At 41.8% G+C, this 22,102-nt stretch overlaps 1 protein-coding gene across 1 annotated transcript; it reads right to left on the bottom strand.

The window, feature by feature from the left end:
* Positions 1-506: 506 nt before the first annotated feature.
* On the bottom strand, positions 507-14,166 carry hap1 (huntingtin associated protein 1). The gene is made up of 16 exons (XM_053854962.1): positions 14,162-14,166; positions 12,406-12,758; positions 12,119-12,307; positions 7,424-7,500; positions 7,140-7,256; positions 6,814-6,908; positions 6,106-6,214; positions 5,934-6,012; positions 5,729-5,859; positions 4,748-4,822; positions 4,427-4,638; positions 3,665-3,880; positions 3,257-3,588; positions 2,531-2,716; positions 2,312-2,399; positions 507-1,817 (listed from the first exon to the last, which is right to left on the bottom strand). Exons 1-16 carry the CDS (start codon positions 14,164-14,166, stop codon positions 1,478-1,480), a joined length of 2,604 nt encoding a protein of 867 aa, XP_053710937.1. The 3' UTR covers positions 507-1,477.
* Between the last annotated feature and the right edge of the window lie 7,936 nt (positions 14,167-22,102).

The raw sequence follows: 22,102 nt of genomic DNA, 5'->3' as shown, positions 1-22,102 counted from the left end.
AGATGATGAGCTCCGACTGCATGACGGATCGGGACTATCAGGGCTGGGTGGATTTTGGACGCAGAGAAGCTGAATGAGCCTCTACGGTCTGCATTTGTCCCTCGCTTGCTTTGCTGCTCTTTTAAAATTAAATATTGGCTGAAAAACACATGCACTTCTGTTGCCTTTCTAGTTGACTTATAGAATCATATTGTAATAGACGGCAGCACAGGAGACCTGGAATATAAACACATTTTTGGGAATTATATTTTTGTTACGTTCAAAAATCAGTTTTAATTTATTAATAATAATAATAATAATAGATTGTAGTTGTAGTAGTAGTAATAGTAGTAATATCTTTTTTCAAGTGTTTTTTATATATATATATATATATATATATATATATATATATACACACATACATATAGATCGATAGATTGATAGATAGATAGAACAAAGCTTTCTGTATTTAAGGTTTTATTGACCAGGATCCAAGATATTGACGCACAACAGTAGTGCAGACAGTCTCTGTCTGATTCCCTTTTTAAAAAAAAAAAAAAAAAAAAAAAAGCCTTCCCTTGGTTATTCATAACCTACATCTAGCTGCTATAAATAATAAAATGACTTTATTGCATTTCAGTTCCAGCAGAGTGAAAACATCTCACATCCAGGTGTAAAATCATACGCGATGTCTCCGACATGCAGAAGTCAGAAACGTATTTACAACTCCTGGTGACAGCAGATGTTGGAAGACTGAATCAAAGTGCATTTGAAAGACTTACAGCATCGGCTTGGTGATCAATTACTGCATCGACAAGTCGTCACATAACAATGTTTGTGTGTCATTTGTTCATTCAATATTCAGTGGAGGGCGACAGTAAAAACTGACTGACTGGTTGTTGAGTTGAACCATACTGTTAGGTAGCATTACGTCAAGGCCATTGGAGGGTTCACAATGAAGTGAACGCAAACTTGCTTTTTGTGAAGACAGATGTAAATAGAATGTCAAATATATTATTTTCTATTTTACACAATTCTAATTTTGACCTAACTGACATTTTCTGAACATTATACGTTCAACCACCTGCTGTATTCTAATCGCCTACAACTTTACATAGATTCACTGCAGCAAATCTGGGTCTGATATTCCCACCTTCTCCGACAGATGTCAGTGTTTCTCCCATAAATACTCGATGAACAAATGATCCACAGAACGATGTTCTAATTTGTCAACTACAACAGCGCTAAAGGACTTTTATTAAATGTGTAAAACGGCATGTACAATATTCTTAAAACACGTTTTTTTGGAAAACAATGGTATGTACACATGGCCATAAAGCAGGTGATTGTCCTGAGATGGATGTGTTTCACACACGCGCACACACAGACACACACACACAACAGTGACAGGTAAGCTCACATTATGGCTTCATTTTCAAGACACTGCATCAGAAGTCACACAGCTCAGTGCAAAGTCACTACGGTGAATGGGCTGATGTCAAACTTTGGGCGGACGTCTGTACAGTGGCCTGCCGTTCCCATCGGCCCCTGCCATCCCGAGGGCCGCCACCTTGTGCAGACCCAGGCTCTGAAGTTTCTCCACCAAGTTCCAACTGAAGACGCTCCTGGTCCCGCCCCTCCGCCCAGGCGAGCCTGTGGAGCTGGGGAGTTCAGCGCCGGAATTTTGAGAGGCACATATGCCGCGCTCCTGCAGCAGCCGCATGAGTCCCAGTGATGGTGACGCTACATTGGCAGTGGTGGTTCCCCCACTGAGTGGAGACGACGTGGGCCTCACATTCTCACAGTTCCGACAAGATGGCAGGCCGCCAGAGTCAACGCTGCCGGAAAAAGGAAAAAAACTATTAAAAACTAAAAAAAAAAACCCTTGGGCAAGTTGCACATGCACGTTTACTAGCTGCTACAGCTCCACATGCTGTTAATGTAGCGATGCAGATGATGGCGGTGCGGCGCCCGTTTTAATTCAAGCAGCAGGGTGGACTCAAAGGTCATGAATGAGTTTGAGAAATAGATCTTGAACTCTCCGGTCTTACTTTGCTTTCCCTACAGATGGTGAAAGAGTCTGGACAAATGTTTCCTGCTACTGTGGAGTGAAAAGAGGGTGGATAAAAAGATTCATAAAACCAGTCATTTGAAAGCTGAGACGCTACAGAAGCATCAGACACGATGAATGGATTTACTCTGGCTCCGCCTGGAGAAGCTTGGTGGATGTTTGTGTTATTATTGAGAGCAGAACAAGCCCCTTCAGACATGTTTCCAGCTCTAGTCATATCTCAACCAAATGTGTCAGCCATCGTGACAGCAGTGTTCTTACCTAGAGGAGAAGGAGGGGGTGAGGAGGGACGGTGGCAGAACTTGGCTGGTAGGTTTGGGGTGGCTGGATGAGGTCTGAGGGGATGTGGCTGTGAGGATTTGGAGGGGAAAACTCTGTTATCTACTCATGAGGAGGGAAACGACCACTACACTTTATGTCAGCAATACACTTGAATATGTGAAATATTAAATAAGAACCTATTCAGGCTCGTCTTCTCACCCATGCCATGTGCTGACAGCATCGACAGGTCAGGTTCGTCCTCCTCCAGGTCGTTCAGGCTGTAGACGTGCTGAATGTCCACCTCCAGCTCCCGGAAGTCTTTGGTCAGAACGCCGGGTCGTGGGTGCAGGATCCCCCCCAGGTTGGGTTTGGCCAACTGCTGCCACTGGTGCAGTGTCACCGAGCCTGTCGGACAGGGGTCAGAGGAATCTGTCAATGACAACCAGGCTGCGCCCTCTAGTGGCCAGGTTTTCATGCGCGGTCACGGTTTGTCCTGATTTACATGCGAGGTAATGTCACCTCTGAGACAAGGGGTGGCCCTGAGACCTCTGACAATCTGAACACTGTGCTAACAGCTTAGTGAGAAGACGCTCTGACTGTCACTGAAGAGGTCTAGAATTAGCAATGAGCCAATGCAAACTTGTTAGTTTTAAAATAAATAAGCAGTCGTCTGCACTTTTTCCGTCTGTTTTACTTGAACAACAGAATGTACATTAATAGTTTTCTCCTCCACGACGCACAACTGTATGAGAGAAGCAGAATCCGAGAATTAAGTGTCATCATCATAGAAAAATAAAGTACAATTGTCACGACAACAGAGACAGATAATCATCTGCCGTCTCAGTGGAAACATTCACATACAGCGACAGCCTGAAACAGAATCCATGGCAGCATACAAGGGACAAAACTCTAGGACTGTGATTTGAAGTCCAGCCAGCGTCCTACCTTCCAGTGGCTTGACAATCTGCAGGCGGTCGGGCAGGTAGGACCTGGATCCGGAGGAGGAGACGCAGGAGTGCCGCGAGCTTCCGTTGGAGTAGTTGGTGCCGGTGGACGCCGCAGGACTGGAGGCCAAACTGTCGTTGGGTGTCAGGAAGCCACTCGACGCCTCATCGTCGTCACAGTTAGCAGCCAAGGCACGAAGTTTCCTCTCTCGCTCCACGTCGAAGAACGGCCGCTCCGAGGAGTGGCTCTGCTGACGGGCCGACAGGTTATGCAGGGCCGCTTCCAGGTCCTGACCGCCAGGCAAACCTGGTTGACCCAGTCGCTTCGGCCCACTACCATGCAGAGGAAAGATGCACCCAGTCAACTGCTTGTACGGAGACTTGAGGATTTGCCTGAGGCGCCACACACCTGTCCTCCCTCTGCGCAGGACTGGAGGTGGACTTGTCCTCCAGAATGAGGCTGGCGTTGTCAGAGCCGTAGTAGCTGGTTCTCGGGGTGCTGTTACAGCTAGAGTGGACGGTAGGCGAGCTAGAACCAGGGAGTCCCGGAGAGTGACACCGTGACCGCATCCTCACCGCCTTGTTCACTACCTTCACCGTTTCGAACACGCGGAACGGATGGTTTCTGAGAGAGTGGACGTAAATAAAAGCAGGCGACTCGGTAAAACAAACCAGAACCAAAAGAAGAGTGGAGCAACACAGCAGCATCAACAACAGTAGAGGTCATAATAATAAAAATAAAATAATAAATAATAATTTGCTTTATTGTTTCCACTGAAAACTACTTTCTATGTAGTTACTAAACCTCTCAGATCCTAACCCTAATATTTCCACTACCGTGAGCAGCCAGCAGAGGTCAGTATAACCTCATTTCCTCCGATTTAAACCAGGCACCAGTTCATTTTGTATGTAATGTGGTTTCCTCACTATCTATATAATTGAAAAAAATAAATACCAGTTATATTGTATGTAATATCCATCAATGAGCCATGACATTATAGTGCAGTGTTTGTGTACCATGTCTCAACCAGCAGGAAGACAAGAATAAAAGGAAGGTGTGGTATGAATTTGATACATCAACAACACAAATACAAACATGTTTCAATCACCTTCCTCAAAATAGCTGCACTTGGAATCTATCAGTTTAATTCATGTTGTTAGCAGGACTCACTTGTACTCTGGAGGTGCAGGTGCGTCCAGGCCTTTCCGGAAAGTTCCTTCTATTTCTGCTGCAAGACTGTCCATGGGGAGAACCGAAGCCAGGGCCGTGTATCGCTGCACGGTTCCATTGGGGAGACTCTTATTCCTCAGATTCTTAATGTCCTCCCGAGCTTCGCAGAGCATGTCCTCACACTCGGAGTATTTGTCCTGCAGTTCCTTCAGCTGCAGACAGAGGAAACCAGTAAGACTCTTCTGCACATCTGGAGGCATCTGAGTAATCATAAATCCTTTGACCTTTGGGGTCAAACAAGGCATTTAATTCCACACTTGCCTCAGACTGGAGTTTGAGCTGCCTCTCCCTTGAGGCACTCAGGTGCTGATTCAGCTCTTCATTTTCATGATGTAGCTACAAAGGCACAGAGTTCATTCATTCATTCATTCATCATGTCATTGAAGGATTAATGTTTGGAAATGGTCGTGTTTCTGAATGAAATTACGGGAAAAACTTTTCATTTCACCAAATAAACATTTATGTATAATACATTTTCTAAGCATTCAAAATATTGTTGATAGCACGCAGCACAACAGGACAGCAGGTGGCAGTAGAATTCCAGAACTCACATGCACAACACACTCAACAACAGCTCATTCTGCACAAAGGTCACAAAGCCTCTAATGATTCGTAGATTCAGATGGCAAACCAAAATGAAACCATCTGAAGATGTGCAGAACCAAGCGACTACAGGAACAAGGAAACAAACAACAGAGCACAGCACGTCACTCCTGTGTTAAACTCACTGCACTGACTGTCCCCTACAGAATCAACTGTAAGATTTATTGATGACATTTGAACTCCATCTGGGGCTTCGATACATTGTCGAAGTACCAACACCCCTCAAGTGACACTGCCCTCTCCATCAGGGCACCTAGACTGCCAGGCTGCCGGAGGAGATCAGGACTATTTCAGGAGAAAGACGAACCAAAGCGTTGAACTCCTGTATGAGCTTGATATGTAGTTTAACATTGACCTAGCAACAGGCGGATTTGAACTTGTGCGGATGTCTTTTTTTCTCACAGGTATCAGAAGGGTTAAGCTGCTTTGGATAAGAAGGCAGGAAACGGTGAAGACCGCAGATTTATGTGGCGCATCAGAGGCTTACATTCTTGAATGTTGTCTTCATTATCAGCTATAAAGATGACTTGAACCTCAAAGATTTTTTGCCTTTTGTTTACCTCTCTTTGACCCAAAAGTCATATCGCAGTGCACCACATGTTTTTCTTCAAGCATCCTGAAGCGTGTGTAGCCACTTACGCCTTTGCAACGGGCCTGCAGGTCCACGATCTGCGCGAGGAGCGAGCTGATCTCCTCCTGTTGTCGCAGAGAGTCCTCAACTTTGCGCGCGAGCTCGTCGGAAAGGTCGACCACCTGTTTATTGACGGACGCTGAAAACATACCTCAGGTTATTATGTGCTGTGTGTGATGTCTTAGACTGAACATAAAAAGACAGGTGACTTACAGAGCTCCTCCACACACACCATCATCAGCTCCTGTTCCTGCTCTTCATAGTTGGTGGTCTCAGTGGTCAGCTCACAGGCCTGAGACAAGCGACGCAACTCAAGTTTTTATCAAGTACTTCGATGGAGTTTCTTAACGTGTGTATAAGATGCATAAAACGAAACACTCCTCACCTCTAATCGCAGTTTACGGTTCTCTTCCTCTAAACTTTTTAGTTTCTGCTGCAGGAAGTCGTATTGCACAAACTGGCCAAGAGAACTGCACGATGGGTTCCTCTTGATTCTGCAACAAAATACAAGTCATTTTTCAACCATGTTTTAATATTGTTTAAAGCACTGTCATCTTGGTATCATGACCACATTTAGAGCTATTTTTAACCGTTAATTCCACCTTGGAAATTAGAGGCTGAATTTTCACAGCGAGCATAGTATCACAATTCAAATGTGAGAACTTCTCGTTCTGTTGTTTTCGGTGGAGGGCACTCATGGGCGCAAGTTCTGTTTATTTCAGTTGATACCTGTCAACACGTGTGGTCAGATGTTTCTGTTTTTTTTGCATCTGTCTCAGCTCAGGTGACCAAACTTGTGCTCATTGTGAGAAGGATTTTTCTTTAATAAACAGCGGCCTTTTACAGGTGATGCTGTTTTTGCTTGTTTGTTATCACACGACCCCAAAGACGCGTTACAAGAGCAGGGTCCAGATATTAGAATAAGTATTCATAAAGACAAAGCAAAAGGAGGACAGCAGCAGGACAGCACTTCTGGTCAAACACGGGAACAGAATCTACAGGTAAAAATCAGTCCTGATCTCGATTCAAGCCAGATATCAGAAGCAAAAAAAGCCCTTAGGGGGCTATATAGGAAGCTTCCATTTAGACTTACGGCGACTGCGACTCAGCAGGATCCGTCTCTTCTGCACTCGCGTAGAATTGAAGAAGATCCTCTCGCATTGAAAGTTCATGCCGAAGTTGTGCAATCTGAAACAAAATATATGAACAGAAGAAGCAGTTTGAGGGGAGAAAATGAGCAGAACGACCACAGCTGTACTCTCAATCTATCTGAATAATCCCTCCATTTTCATCTTGTAAAGACGCAAGTGCACCAAATTAAAAGTGTTTTTCACTCATAGGAAAACAAGCTACTAACATTCTTCATGGGTAACTTGTTTTTTTTACAAATCTTTGTATGAAAGTGCCATTTGCTTGTACCTCTTCCTTCGCCATCTCCAGCTGCTCATCCAAAACTCCATTCTTCTCCGTCAGTTCCTGGTTTTGTTTCAGCAGAGACTGTCCGATGCGTGCCGCTAGCTCCAGATCACGCTCTTTCTGCAAATTCATAAACAACATTCATGATCAATAGACCCTGTGCTTGTGTGTTGGAAGGTCATTTAGTAAATTTACTGCAGTGATTACAACATAGTGTTGACAAACAAGTCCAGGGAGCTGGAGAGGTTTAATCCTCTTTAACCGTCTGCTGTGCGTCTCTCTCTTACCTCCTCCAGCAGGTGGGTGACCGCCTTAATGTCGTGATACGTCTTGGTGACTTGGCCCACTCTGTCTGAGCACAACACTGGGGGGGAGAGAAGAGGGAGTTTTGTGAATGAAAAGGCAGACCACAAACTCCTCAGCAGAGATTAAGCGAGCAGCTTTGGAATAATAAAAGAGACATATTGGAACCTTCACATTGATGCTGGCACAGCTCAAGAATAATTACACATTGAAGACTTCTTACCAAAATTCACAATGACTTTCTTCACTTCTTTCGTGTGATAGTCTAGTATAGTATAGTATAGTATAGTATAGTATAGTATAGCGTATAGCATAGCATAGCATAGCATAGCATAGCATAGCATAGCATAGCATAGCATAGCATAGCACAGTACAGTACAGTATAGTATAGTATAGCGTAGCATAATAGAGCATACTACAGTATAGTATAGTGTAGTATAGTGTAGCATAATATAGCATAGTACAGTATAGTATAGTATAGTATAGTATAGTATAGTGTATAGTATAGCGTATAGTGTACCATAGAATAGCATAGCATAGCATAGCAAAGTACAGTACAGTAGAAGTAGACAGTGAAGTGAAGTATAGTATAGTATAGTATAGTATAGTATAGTATAGTATAGTATAGTATAGTATAGTGTAGCGTAGTGTCGTGTAGTGTAGTGTCCATCAGAGACATGGAGTAGAGCAGTTGAATAGACTATAACTCCAGTTGGACGAAGGCCAAGAAACAGAGGATCACTCACTCCCTCGAGCTCAAGTGTCTGAACCTTACAAAACAATAACTAAGAAAGTCTTCAGTTACTTGATAGCACAGCACAAATTCTCAATTCACAACAAACCGACTGACTCCAAGACAAGTTTCAACGAAACAACATCTCTTAGTGGTCAGCCAGAGAGTGATCCTCTTAGCGTGATCCCTTTTAGCCTAGATAAGATACCAGCGAAGACCCGGTTCTCCTGGATCCCGATATAGCTCAGCAGGAGGGACAGCCAACAGCTAATGAGTCCCAGCAGAACAAGTACAACATGAACGGGTGATAATAGATGCTGACCTCTGACCTCAACTTTGTCTGTATTTTGAAGAGGTGTTGACCCATGAAGCCCAGTCTGACTCGTTGAAGACGTTCAAGACCATTGAGTCAGGAGAAATACAAACACACTGAACTAAGCTCTTTCACAAAAGCCAGTCAAAAGACGTATAATTCATGTGAATTTACAGTGAAAAAATGGTTTATTTAGGAACAGTGAGAGAGTTTTGAAGACGTGACACCAATTGGGACCATACGGCTGAAATCTATTGTGTAATCTGAAGTGGAAATTTTAGCTGCACTAGCTAGAGTTGGGAGACTGCCACAACTAATTAGATTGGACTTCCTGAATTTTCTCTGGGAACTTGGGTAACTGTATCAGTGTTCAATCGCTGTGATGGAGAGGAGAGCCTTTAGATAGACCCTGTGTCTCATGAGGACAAGTGTATTTCATATATATATGATTTTTTTTTTTCATTTTAGTTTTTCAACTTTATAACTATGAAACAAAAGCGATATATAAAGTGAATCTTATTTTGTCAATTTTCTTCTATAGATCAAAGTCATTTATAGATTATAGATGATGGATATTTTTACATCAAATATTTGATACATGACAACTTCATCACCACAATTGGCAGGATTTTAAGCATTCATCGTTTCCATTAAGTGACAGATTGTGTCACATTTTCAAGGCTCGTGTAGTGATGACGTCTCTGACGCTAGATAGAAAGAAAATTTGACATAAAACATTTTCGGTTTTTGTTCCACTAAAACTCAACCGTGTCCTGAACGTCAGCTCAAGAACATTCCTGCAGCTGAAAGTGTCTAACCCGGATTTACGTATGACGTCCTTCATGGTAAAGAGATCAGACAGGAAAGGATGAGTTCGCGGAGAATAAGATTTAGACCTATTGATCCCTTTTGTTGTGAAGGTGAAGGCTTGACAAGATTGACAGGAGCTCAGCGGGTCTCAGACTCCATAGTGAAGACATGGAGGGAATCCACTATGGTCAAGCTGTTTTCTCAGTAGTTCTGGATTGCAGAAGAACTAACATGAGTGTCAGGAGAAAATAACAAACATCTCAAATGTCTTGCTATGGAGAAGAGTGCCGCAGTGTGTCAGAGCTAGTTGCCCAGAGGTGGAATAGAGGACGATCTCCTCTTGCATCACTGATTCAGTTTCGTCACAAGGTTCATTCTTAAATGTACTGCACCTCACAACACTGTAATATTGATGGTGTGAGGTCATCATTTTCACTGTGCCTAACATTCATCACATCGCCAATACAATGCTTGTATGAAAATATACAATACTATTGGCCTCTTTTTATGCTTATGGAAAACAAGAACAACTATAAGCAATGCTGCTTCTATATTTTGAAAAACAGAATGGCAAGAAAACACACCCATATAAAGCTGACTGAAAATCTTTTGCTGTAAAGCAACAGCCATATGAGGTCAAACAACAAAGCTCTCATGAAGAGCATTTCCGACCCACGTTTTACTGAATGGATGATGACATACCAGCAGCGGCACAGATCCACCTCAGCTCTGCAGCATTCTCCACATTAAGTATTTAAGCGCTTAGATAACACAGTCCTCGGCAATAAAACGCTGCGGTGGATTGAATAATAAAGCCGGAATAAATCAATTAAAAATTTAAATTGTCCCACCTTGTGCAACCTCACTGTTGTTGTTATTGTTGTTGTTATTATTGTTGCTGTTGAGAAACGCCTTCCCCTGCACAACCTCATCTCCAGCACTGCAGGTGCTCTTCTCCTCTTCCTCTCCCTCGGACGCTGAAGAGCTCCAAACCTCCATGGTGGCAACAGAAGCCGTACTGTCCGTATCCCCGTTCATTTTAAATAATCCGGCGTTCCGAGGTTACACTTTGTGATAAGTGACACTTGCTCCCTGTCTGGAGCATCGCCCTCTTGCCTGGTGTGTGTGTGTGTGTGAGTAGGTGTGTGTGTGTGTGTGTGTGGGTGTGTGAATACGCTCCGGTCTGGTGTCTGCGTGTACAGTACAGGAGCTGTTTCGGTGCTGATGTATAATCCCTCAGTCTGCAAGGTCCATCTGTCGTCACGCCTGCCAACGTTCACCTGGACACGTTGGACTACCGGGTAAGAGGAAATTATGAAGGAGAGGGGGGATAAATGCGGGTGCTGTAGAAAAAAACCCTCCATCCATCACAGACAATGTTCCCTAAGCACCTCAGTCTCATTTCTTCTCACTGGTTCATTGCACTGACACTCACAGACGGGATGACACAACAGGGTAGGCCATCTAAAAAGACGCAGCATTAAGACGGCACCCCCGTGAGAGGATTTATGGTAGCTTCCGCCTGCATCAGATGCTGCTCTTTTCTCTACGCTGCTGTGATGGAAGCCTCCGCATGATCCTGACGCAGGCATGGCCACACCCACTCTTAGAGGGTCTGGGGGTAACGTCAATAAATAATGGCGGTAACAGGACAAAAGCACAATAAAGAACCCCAAAACCTTAAAGCTACTTCATGTTGGTCACAGGCACTTTCAGATTTGCATCATAATGAACTTTGGTCCCAGTAGACGTCTATCTAGCGCTTGCCCATGTATTTGCCACAGACAGACCCTTCATGCTCATTGAAGAAGTGAGTCGAAATGAAAGAGGAAAATAGCATGTGCAACACTTCTGATTGAAAGGATAGATGAAGGCTATATATGGTTTACAACATTGCTTTAGTCTTTGTCTAGTAGTTGCATACACTGTCGAGGAGAAAGTCAGTCAGTCCTGCTCCTGGCAGGAACAGCAGACTATGTATAGAGGAGCTGGTAATAAAGCCAATCGGAACAATGCACAATGCCAAAGGTGATGGTTAAGTTTAGTCATTAATCCAAACACAAGCTCCACAGACAAACCAAGACCTGATGAATCCTGATTCAAGTCTCATAACTTATATTTCATGACCACTGAACTCTCTCAAAGTGGTCTAGACATGCTGTTCTAGACATGTCGACTGGCTAGCACTACAAGCAATGAACAAAGCGAAGGGGCAGCATAAATGATCAGAGTAGTGGGTTATGATTATGAAAAGTTGGTGCGATAAAGCGGAAATTCCTTTGTTGACAAGTCTTTATGATGTCATTGTGTCTCACTTGGACCCACTGTCTAAGAGCTGCGGCGGAAATTGCACTGGAAGCCAATTGACGTGAGGTTAATCGGCTTGGCGACACTTGACATCTGTGTCACACAAGTGGGCATGTGTGAGCGTCTGTGTTTGGTGGGGGGGGGAGTTAAAGGGGGTAAGACTCCTCTCCATACACTTGGATGTGCACTTTACAATGAACGCACACATTCTGTTTACCAACTCTGCAGATTGTTTTTCACAAAATAACTTGATATAAAAAAATGATCAGCTTTCTGATTGACTTAGACCTTGACGTAGACTCAAGCTTAAACAAGACCACTATTCCTACCTGCGCGTGAATTTAAGCTTCAGTAAAAAGACATTTAAAAAATGATAACCAACAGTTGTCTCTTTCTGCATGCCGCACATATTCAAAATTTGCTCCATGTCACATTTAACCGCAGGAAACAGCTCCACCAGAGCAGTTTTAGTGAGTGTGTGAGGGGTACGCACGCAAATAATGAAATAAAACTTACAGAAGTACTTGAACGTCTCCTCAATCTGCTCATGTGTAAGTCCAAGAACGACCTCTGGAGGCAGCACAGGTGTCTGCAGCCAGTCTTCATTGTCATACCCAAATACACAATCTGCTCGAAGAGTGTAGTTTGGCTGACCCTCCGACAGGAGGCTCACTATTTCCAGCTCCGGCAGGTCGGAACAAAGATCTGAGGAAGTGGAGGTTTGTGGGAGAAAAGGCAATGCTTTATTGATCTGCTGAATATTATTTTTTAAAGAATACAAAGACTTTTAAACATCGATCTACCTGTCAGTGTTGAAGCGTCATGGCTTGGTGGCTGCACCGCATCGCTGATGAAACCGGATGTGTTCTGCTTAAAGGTTTGGGGGTCCCCATCCAGGACCCCCAGTGCCTCCTCCCACCCCTCATGGAGGGTGACGTCTGAGTGGGAGTCCAGATGGGCCTGATTTGGCCTGGTGGATGGGGAAGGAAAAGCAGCAGGAGCGGATGAGAAAAGAGGGGAGGCAGGTTGGGACAGCGTGTCTGATCTTGAAGAGTTCAGGGTGAAAACAGTGCAGCTTCTCCCACAGAGGTTGATGCCCCCTGCTGGGTCAGAGAAAAAACACGCTCTTTCTGAGTCCGTCGCTGGGAGTTTTTCACTGGAAGAAAAAAGAATGACGCAGTTATGAATCATCTAATAAAGAATTCATTTAAAGCAATCTGCATTAACTTATTATTCAAAAACAGAAGCACAAAAATGTAATAAGTAACCAGCAGCATTATTACCCGACACTCTGCATCAGGGTTTGACTTATCTGATATACACACACAACATCTCAGTTCACTGAGAACAAAACCCTCCATTATAGTTTAGGAGGTCACAAGTATCAAGCTACTAAAGTCAGCAAAGATCATGTTCCCAACACGGATGGTGCACGTGGCTGCAAAACTAGTAATGCAGGGACTGTATTATGGTCAGATTGAAAATAATATTAAGGCTGCAAAAAAATCACCTCTGGATTTAAACAAATCCAAGTGGCAACCGGAACTAAGGGTGGAGAGCAAATGGGAGGGATTACAAGCACAATTCCTACTGAGTTATTCTTTTGTAAATAAAGGATTGAACCTTGCCGTGACAGGCTGAATGCTCAACAAACAGCCTGATGCTTGCACGTCACCGAGCTTCTCATAAAAATGAGGAGCAGCACTAGGAGCATTAGTGCACTTTCATTTTCACATAATTCCACAAAGCAAAATAAATAGTATTTTAAAAGTAGAGGAATATTTTTTTTCTTCATATGTTGCCTTTTTTCATGTAAATATAAAAATGTCTATAAATGAGAGCCAGATGTGAGATCCTAACCGGACCTACTAAATGGAGTCCATAAAAGACACTTACCAAAAGGAACAGGGTGGTGTTTCACAAAAGCATTAGCAACTACCTGCAAACTGGAGTTATACGGATTCAGTTCCTACTTCCTGGTGATCAGACGCCCACTAAAACGCTTTAGTTCCGGAAAAGGTTCAAGGAACTAAAATGGTTTGTACAGCGCAAAGCAGCTGCTACTTTGGACAATTGTGAGGACATAAGACACAGGGTTCACTTGAAGAACAGACCTTTGATTCCGAGGCAGAAACCGTGCAGCATTTCTTCAAAAATAAATATCTATAAACACTCAGCTGATATAGTTTTGATGTTTGTTTATTTTTATTGCTGTTTTTATTTATTTTACACTTTACTCATACACTGTAGATGTATTTTTTCATGTATATTATTGTATTATATGATTTCTAAAATCAATAAAAAAATATTTGAAACAAAAAAATAACTATGTATCAGCACCATATTCAAAGCGGTCTTGACAGATGAATCCCAAATGGTCATGTGCAGATATTAATATCAAAAATCTTAAACTACAATACAACAATAGAAAGCAATGATAACTGCAAAATGTATTTAAAAGCTCTTTTTAAATCACACCGCTATAATAGATTAATACTGTATAAACCAAAAAGCATCTTAAACTACTCATTCATCTTAAACTACTCATTCAACACTTACAGCATGATCATACAGTGCATGTAGAGGCCTTCAACTAACCAAACAGAATAATACTTGACTATTCATATATAACCTCTGCCTAGCAACACCCCTCCAGCTGGCAACTGTTCCCCTTTCCAATCAGCTGAGTGGGTTTGGATTGCGTCCAACACCCCATCAATTCTCCGTCTTGGTCTTCAGCATATCCACCAGCCTTCTGTGTCTTCAGAGTACAGTAAGATGAAGACAAAAGCTATTTGTCAACAGTGTCACTGTCACATTCCATTCAGCATGAAAAGAACAAACTGGTGCGTTTGTTGAACAGGCAGCCAAGCGAGACCCTGTCGCCCATTTAGAGGTGACGGCAGACTTTTGGTTATTAGCCGTCTTCTCATGCTTCAGATTGTTTTGCGTTTGCAGAGCGAGTCAACAGACTAATCAGCTGACACAACCGCCAGGCACAAGATAATGGAACGCTGCCGACGACCAGAGCCCCGGAGTCTGTGTGCAGAAACAAACTTCAAATACTTTCAGCCATTTAAGACAGTTTACTGTAAGCAGAATCAATACGCTTGAAAGAGAAACTAGCGTGATGCCATGTAGCCGTTTGCAGTGAAGCATCTCAAGCCTTTGGACTGGACTGCCCGAGCGTGTGTTTGTAAAAACAGCTCACAGGCACTAAGGGCAAACAATGCCCTCCACGAGGACAAGTACGTGAGAACAGGCACGCAGGTGGGACGACGCACCAGGAGCACTAAAGGTGGTAAAATAGAATTGCAGTTGTAACACTGGTCAGCTGACTGGATTCAATTGCTTATACAGACAATTGCTATTTTAATGTGGTAGAAGACGTCATCTCTACCATAGATGTCATCAATGGAAAACAAACATCAAAATCAAATACCGCTGAATATACAGGTATATTTATGGGTACTTTTAAAGAAACATCAACCAGGGACTGAACCTCGTGGCACATCGGTAGCAACACCTTTTGTTGTCATCAGTTTTAGTGTTTAAGTCGGATGGTTTACAGAGACTGACTTCACCATTCAAATGTGATCCAATCTGATCCACCAACTTCTTCTTTAATGCCTTCACTGGGTGGAAAATGTTTTCCCGCCACATTAATTTTGTCAATATACTGTATAAACGGTGCAAAGGGTGAGGATTAACTGCTTCATGGAGATAAGGGCCAGTGAGCCAATGATAGGAGAAAACGCTTGAATTCAAACCAGCAGGAAGCGTCTGATCACGTCATTCTGCAGGTGTTGAAACCTGACGGAACCTCACGTACTTTACAACAGTAGGTGCTGGCAATGTACACAATAAAGTCAGTTCTATGGCTCTGACTGTTTTCTTAGTAAATGTACCATGTGCTCTATAAACGTTTAAAGCTGATGGTCTGAAGGTTTTATTCAGTGTCTGTTAAACTTTACTTCTTTGACCGGAGCTGTTAAGTGCACAAATGATAATTTTATATCTAAATTATTAAACATCATCAGGCTCCAGCTTGATTCAGCTACCACTTCTTTGATCGATAAAAATATTTTAATTATTTAAAAAGGCAAGTGTGTACCAGTAAGAGTTTTTTTAAAACAAGTCCATTCAAAGCAGCTAATCACAGGTTTAATCCAGACATGAGGGAGGTTCAAATATGTTAAATCTAATCAGTTGTATTGATAAGAGGACCTCACACTGACAGCACTGTGGGCCATTGATGAGCTGACAAACATGGCTGAAAGTATAAGATCACAAATAATAGTAACACTTTCACTTCAGATGAATAAAGGTTTCTTGGAAAAGGAAAGAGAGGGAATGTGATTACACTGATTTATAATCGAAAAAAAAATGAATGAGTGTGTCACAAACAAATACATGAATGAAAGTTTTGTTGACATCATTTTCATTAACCTCAATTATTATAGAGAAGAAGAAGTTCTCCATTAAAACTGATCAGAAAACTAGAGCAGAGATATTTAGCCAAAGGACAAAGCTCTCTTTCTTGCATACAAGTCTATTCTCCATCATAACTTTAGACGAAAATTCTTATGGCGGTCACCTTAGGTTGAGGAACAACAAAGGGCACCATTGACTTAGCTCTTAATGCATGTCCACTCAGTCATTCTGAGGCGGTGTCTTCGCACATTAAACATCTCTCAGCTGTCGAGATGAAAGGAAGTAAGCCAATCCCTGGTCAAACTTTTAGGTGTGTATAATGTGTTAGGTACAACACATGGTCAGGGCGAATGAGAAGTCTGAGATTGTCCAGGAGTTGAAGCTCTGGATTACATGCATGAATGTGTTGCCCTTGAACAAAAAAGGGTTTAAAGTGAAAAAAAATACATTTAATAGATAATAATGTTGATTTAATGTCTTTATTTCGGCTTGGAGAGCCAGAAATATTAGATCATTAAATACACAATATGGGTTTCGTACAAAATGAAACAATTACTTCAGAAACAATGGAATTTAAAGCAAAATTAATATTGGTTAAACTCTCTTTCAATAAGTGACAGAATGACTTGACTATACGGATTAAGCTTTTTTTTTTTAAATAAATGAAATTGAACAATGATTTGTTCCAGAGGTTATACAGAGAATTTCACTTCACAAGTGCATAAACAACTAGCCTGGACTGTGAAAGTCCTGTCAAATTAGTCCCTGTGAACACTAGATTGACCTCTGAGCAGCAAAAACAAAAGTTCTCAGTTAGCTTTCAACCTGGTGTGTTTATAGGGAAAGGAAGAAAGAACTGGATTTATGTAGTTGAAGAGGAACATGGAGCAAGTCAGTGAAGTGATAGGTAGACGAGTGGAAGGGCCTGGGAATCAACAGTTGGGGGTACAGGACCTTAATGTGAGCAAGAATGTCCCCCTGACAACTGGGAGTGCTATATCTGGATGGTAACCCAGGAGAAAAGAAAGTTGTCACTGAAAAATGCCACATACTAATTATCTCTCCGGGTTTAAAGCCCCATTGAAAGACTATATTGAAAAATTATTAAATAGGTTGCAAAATATTCAAAAATGGCAAAGGATGAGGCTCAACTAAAACAAGCTCCAATAAACTGTGCAAATGTTTCACTTTCAGACAAACAACTCAAACTAAGTGAAAAGACAACGTTAATCCAATGAAAGGGCAGAGGGTTTTCTACTTTTTAGTAACTGGAAAACCTTGCAACAGCAATTCATATCCCCTGCACTCATCAGCTTAAATGCAAAGACAACAGAAGCACACAAAACATGATCTTTCCCTGTTCAACAATGAAACAAACTTACTGTGCACTGCGGTAGCAACATTAGCAAGACGTCGTGCTTCACGAAGACAAGGACGGCTCCGCTTTGATACTGCATGTGTCCATTCAATGAGGCGGCGTCAGCGGTAAATGTCTCACTGGGTGGTGTGTGTCCTGCCAGAGGAGGGAGAGCAGCGGTGAGGAGGTGGAGCTGAGGGATCAATGAGTCGAAGAGGAGGGACACAGGGGAAGAAACGTGAACCACTTTCAATGAGCATGACGTCTCAAGAAAAGGTTTCTGAGCCAGAGCAAGTTGGTGATTAATCACATCTGGATGTCCTCCTTATATAATACGCGATAGAATCTGACTCCAGCACATGGCTTGGCTATTATCGTTACCACTCAAGTAAAAACAAACTTATCAAAGTCACCATGACTCATTACTGATTTACAGAGCGCTTAATACCATTACACTGCTACTACACTTGGTGTTATTGAGCTTACAGTGCAGCACAGGTTGTAACAAAAATGAGGGCTTTAACATTTAGCCGAGCAAGTTCCCCAGTACCAGCAGTTTTAACTGGCTGACGTCACAACATTCAGTGCTTAACTTGAATGTTGTTCTTGGCTGCTGCTGGAGCATGTGAAGCTACACCACAAGGCAGATTGCGGTTTGTGGAGATTCAAGTCATTATGCCACTGATGCATCAGATTTTACGGAAATAATCTTACTTCACAAGGGATTAGGGTTACCATCCCACTTGACATGTAATGTATTGAATTAGCTGAGTGTTCATGCAATGAAATTACAGAAGTGTGAACACAATATATTAAATAGCAAATAAGTAATAGAAGTAAACGAAATACCATTGTGTTCTATGAGCCTTAAGCATATTGTCATCATTTCAACTTGAAAAAGTAAATACAGATGTCATGATAAAAGATCAACCAAGAACTTAAAGAAAAATGTATATCATACAGTTAACAAATAATAGTATGAAGTAAAGGGCAAGTTTGTCCCATCACTGAACTTAAAACCTAAAACTTGACAACTACTCGGTTGGTAAATATATTACGAGTAGAATGCCTAATAGAAGTTTGTGGCTGTTAATTATTCATAACTTCTCGATACAGTGTGATGGCTTAAGTGAGGCTTAACTCTCCCTCCCTTACATCATAGTCAACATTATAAGTTTGCACTTACATGTATGTAAACCTGATTCCTGACTGTTTATTCTCATTTTTTGTTTTACTTTTTTTGTGTCACAGCCTCCACTGTTCAACTGTGATTTAGATGCCTGACTAGTACACAAAGGTGCTTTTCATGCCCCACCCATCACCTTCAGAGAACCTTTGCCATGTCACTCTGCCTCTGAAAGCTTTCGTGGATTCATATTCCCCGCCTGCAGGATTAATCACTCATCATCCGGGACAATAGACAAAGTGGTTGGAGTCATTTAAAAACAAAAGTATCGACTCAGCTAAATACTGAATTGAGGATTTGAAATGCACGGGAAACAACTTCACATTTCCAAAGTGATCATAACTTTGGTGTTGGACTGTTGACTCCTTCTGTCAGGTTATGTTTGCTTCAGGTACAGTGAACAGACACAAAAGCCTTTTGAAACTAAAACCACCTCGATCACTGGCGTTTCTGCAGTGGGGGGCTCTTTATACTGTATCACCGTGTATTGAGCTCTTATCACTCACTTCATGATTGACTTTATTTTTAATTGATCGTCGTACTAAGTCATGTGTATTTTAGATTTTCAACCCACAAATTTCCTCATGACTGGCAATGTTGTGGCTCGATGATAGCATTATCTTTAGCATCATTATGATGCACTTAGCAGCAAGTATCAATCACATGATACAATCAAAACAACACATTTCACATGTAAATAAAGTCACCTCTAGCAACTTCTTCACTCCAGGCAGTAAATGACTAATGGCTTCTGATGCTCACGTCGACACTAATGTATAAATCGCACAAACATCACCGGAGAAGAAGATCCGCCCTGCGGCATTATGGAAATTTACTCCAGAAACCACGAAAGAGTCAAACGACAACACGCTTCAAGACACTAAACGACAGCGCATAACATAAAGCACTGATCGAAACTTACATGTTTGTCCACGGTCTTTACGTTGAAGGTCGAGGGCGATGTTTAAGTGTCTGGCGAGAAACTTTCTACTCAGCTGTCAAAACGACTGGTCCGCTCCGTGTTCCATTCGGTCATCCGGGGTGAAAGGCATGATGGGAAATGTAGTTTACAAACCAAAACACGGAGCGCACGATGAAAGAGGCGTCAGTGTCCATGAAACGATGCAACGTGTTCTTTCACATTTTGACATGACAACTCTACAGTCAAATTTTAAAAGGTACAGTATTATTCATTCAATTAATTCCGATTTGTATCCACAGCTGTCTTGTGTTAACAAGCAAAAGAAGGGCTTTTTCAATTGTATGATGAAATGAAAATGGATTATATTACATTATATATTAATACATTTCTAGAGTTATTTTAGTTTTTTTTTTCGTTAGTCTTACATCATCTTACAATATACTCATTTTAACTGAAGTATATTTATCGTGGCATCCTCAGCTTTCCTCCTCCATTTTACCTCAGAGTTTCTTGTGAGAATGGTTCAACACTGCCACTCCTACTTTAAGGTTTTGTGTGTCAGTGAACTTGACCACTGAAACCTTTTGGACTGCAGAAGAGTTTTGGACTCAGTGCCGTTAGAACTCTACCCTCATTTAACACAACAGAACTCATGAGTTGCAGGTCACATTAGAGGTATTTTAAGCAATCACATCAGATATTTATTTCAGCAATTGAAATAACCCTGTGGTCAAACACGCAGAGCAAGCGTGCTGTGCTATTTTAGCTGTGGGAAGACTTGTAAACCGGCTCAAGAATGTTCACAACCCCTCATACACACACATCTGATCTGACCTAGCCAAATGCCCTTGTTGAGGAACAACCTTGTTATTTGACGCTTTGTCGACCTCTAGTGGAAGACATTTGAACGCTACCATTAACGATAACAAAACTAATAGATATTCAAACAGCTTTGTTCACAGTTGTATGGTCAGTTTGAAACGTTTGAACACGAAATAACATGTAGGTTAATCTAAAAAACTCCTGTGTACCTATAGGCTTTAGCTGGGGGGCACATATGCCAACTTTTTATCTGTCAATTTGTTTATTTTGTGGTCCTTTGTTACAATATCAGTGCAATATTTTTATAATACATGATCAAAAGGGTTTCATTTAAGTTCTTAAATCCTATTTTATTCTATCCTAATTTGTGTGTGCATCAAGTTTCCCCCAATTGGTTTTGAAAACTGTAATAAACACTATTATTTTTTCTGTTTTCATGAACAGAAATATTTTAAACCTGTATTGTAATGTAACCTGTTACATTGTACCTTAGTGTCTTATTTATTGAATTAATATTGATTCTTAGTGTGTTATATATAAGTGATTTCAATAAACTATGTATAAAAATACCATAATCTAATAAATGAGTAATCTCTTTGTATAATAATAATTATTGCCATGTGTCATGATTCCCAATACTCCTGTATAAGGTATCATTTTGCCTATAATCCAAACCACTCTCTTTTATCCATAACTATTTCAGTGGAATCAAATATGAGGCACATCTCTGTTGTGAATAAAATGCCCAGCTGCGACTCGACTGTCCATTGTTCCCCGATGATCTACTGTACAGCTTGTGTGTCCACCATTTGTAAGTCATGATTAATTATTTACTACAGTCTCCGCAGACCGAGTGAGCCAGTGGTCTGCACCCGGCCACTTCCTCTCCCAAGGACAATGGGTCCACTTCCTGTGAGGGGGGGGAGGCGGACGTCTGCACAGGCGGAAGAGTTAAACAGACCAGCATTGTAAAGCAACATCATGTCCCGCAGCTGAGCAACATTTATGATCTGCTTGTTGAGATGGAATATTAACTAGAGACAAGGCAACTGGACATCAACCCTGGTATCTTATCAAGCCACTCACCAGCGCTAAATTCATAAATATACCTCTTGAAGTGTAAACTACTGGTTTATTTAGAAGTAAAGCAAAGCAAAGCACCTAAACCTTCTCTAAAAAAAACCCTATGTTCCACCAGACATACCAGAATATAATCAAAACCTAATACTCACCAAAGCCACTGGATTGAAAGCTGAATTCAGTGCACTATAAAATTAAAAACCACAGAGCTCTGTTTGTTTTAGAGACACTTGAGTCATTGTCCTGGGTTTGAAATAGTCTGCACCGAGGAAAACAGTGATTTAAAGGCTCAACGACAGAGTACTGGTTGTACAGAGACAATGGGAGCACAGTCCTGGCGAGATTAAAAAGTGCAAGTTTAGTACTAATGCCTGGCTGGTATTACCTCTCAATCATAGTGTGAGCAAATGGTGTCCGTTATAGTGCATGGTTTGCACATCGACCTTGTGGCTGTTATCAACACTGTCTTTTTCCGTACCGACGATTGCCTTACTACATTAGTGCAGTTCTCCTCTTTGGCACTGGAGAGCGATACACTGAACCAAGCACAAGTCATATCTTCACTCTGATACTTTAGTTACACATGAAGACAGGTTTGTGCCTGTAGCATCTTTTAGAAATGTTGCTGTCAGCTCGCACGACTACTTCCAAAGTATTCAGTCCTAAAAAGCTAAATGAACATAGAGAGTAACTGATGAC

The sequence above is a fragment of the Synchiropus splendidus genome, chromosome 2, assembly GCF_027744825.2.
Source record: "Synchiropus splendidus isolate RoL2022-P1 chromosome 2, RoL_Sspl_1.0, whole genome shotgun sequence".
NCBI classification, from domain to species: domain Eukaryota; kingdom Metazoa; phylum Chordata; class Actinopteri; order Syngnathiformes; family Callionymidae; genus Synchiropus; species Synchiropus splendidus.
The sequence above is the reverse complement of the archived record's forward strand: the minus strand, read 5'-3'. Positions and strand labels throughout refer to the sequence as shown.

Excerpts from the sequence above, each read along its gene's own strand:
- hap1 (XM_053854962.1), bottom strand. Across the intron at positions 4,639-4,747 it reads AGCTCAAACTCCAGTCTGAG|CTGAAGGAACTGCAGGACAA; the intron begins GCAAGTGTGGAA and ends CTCTGTCTGCAG. Across the intron at positions 2,400-2,530 it reads GCTGTCAGCACATGGCATGG|CCACATCCCCTCAGACCTCA; the intron begins GTGAGAAGACGA and ends AAATCCTCACAG.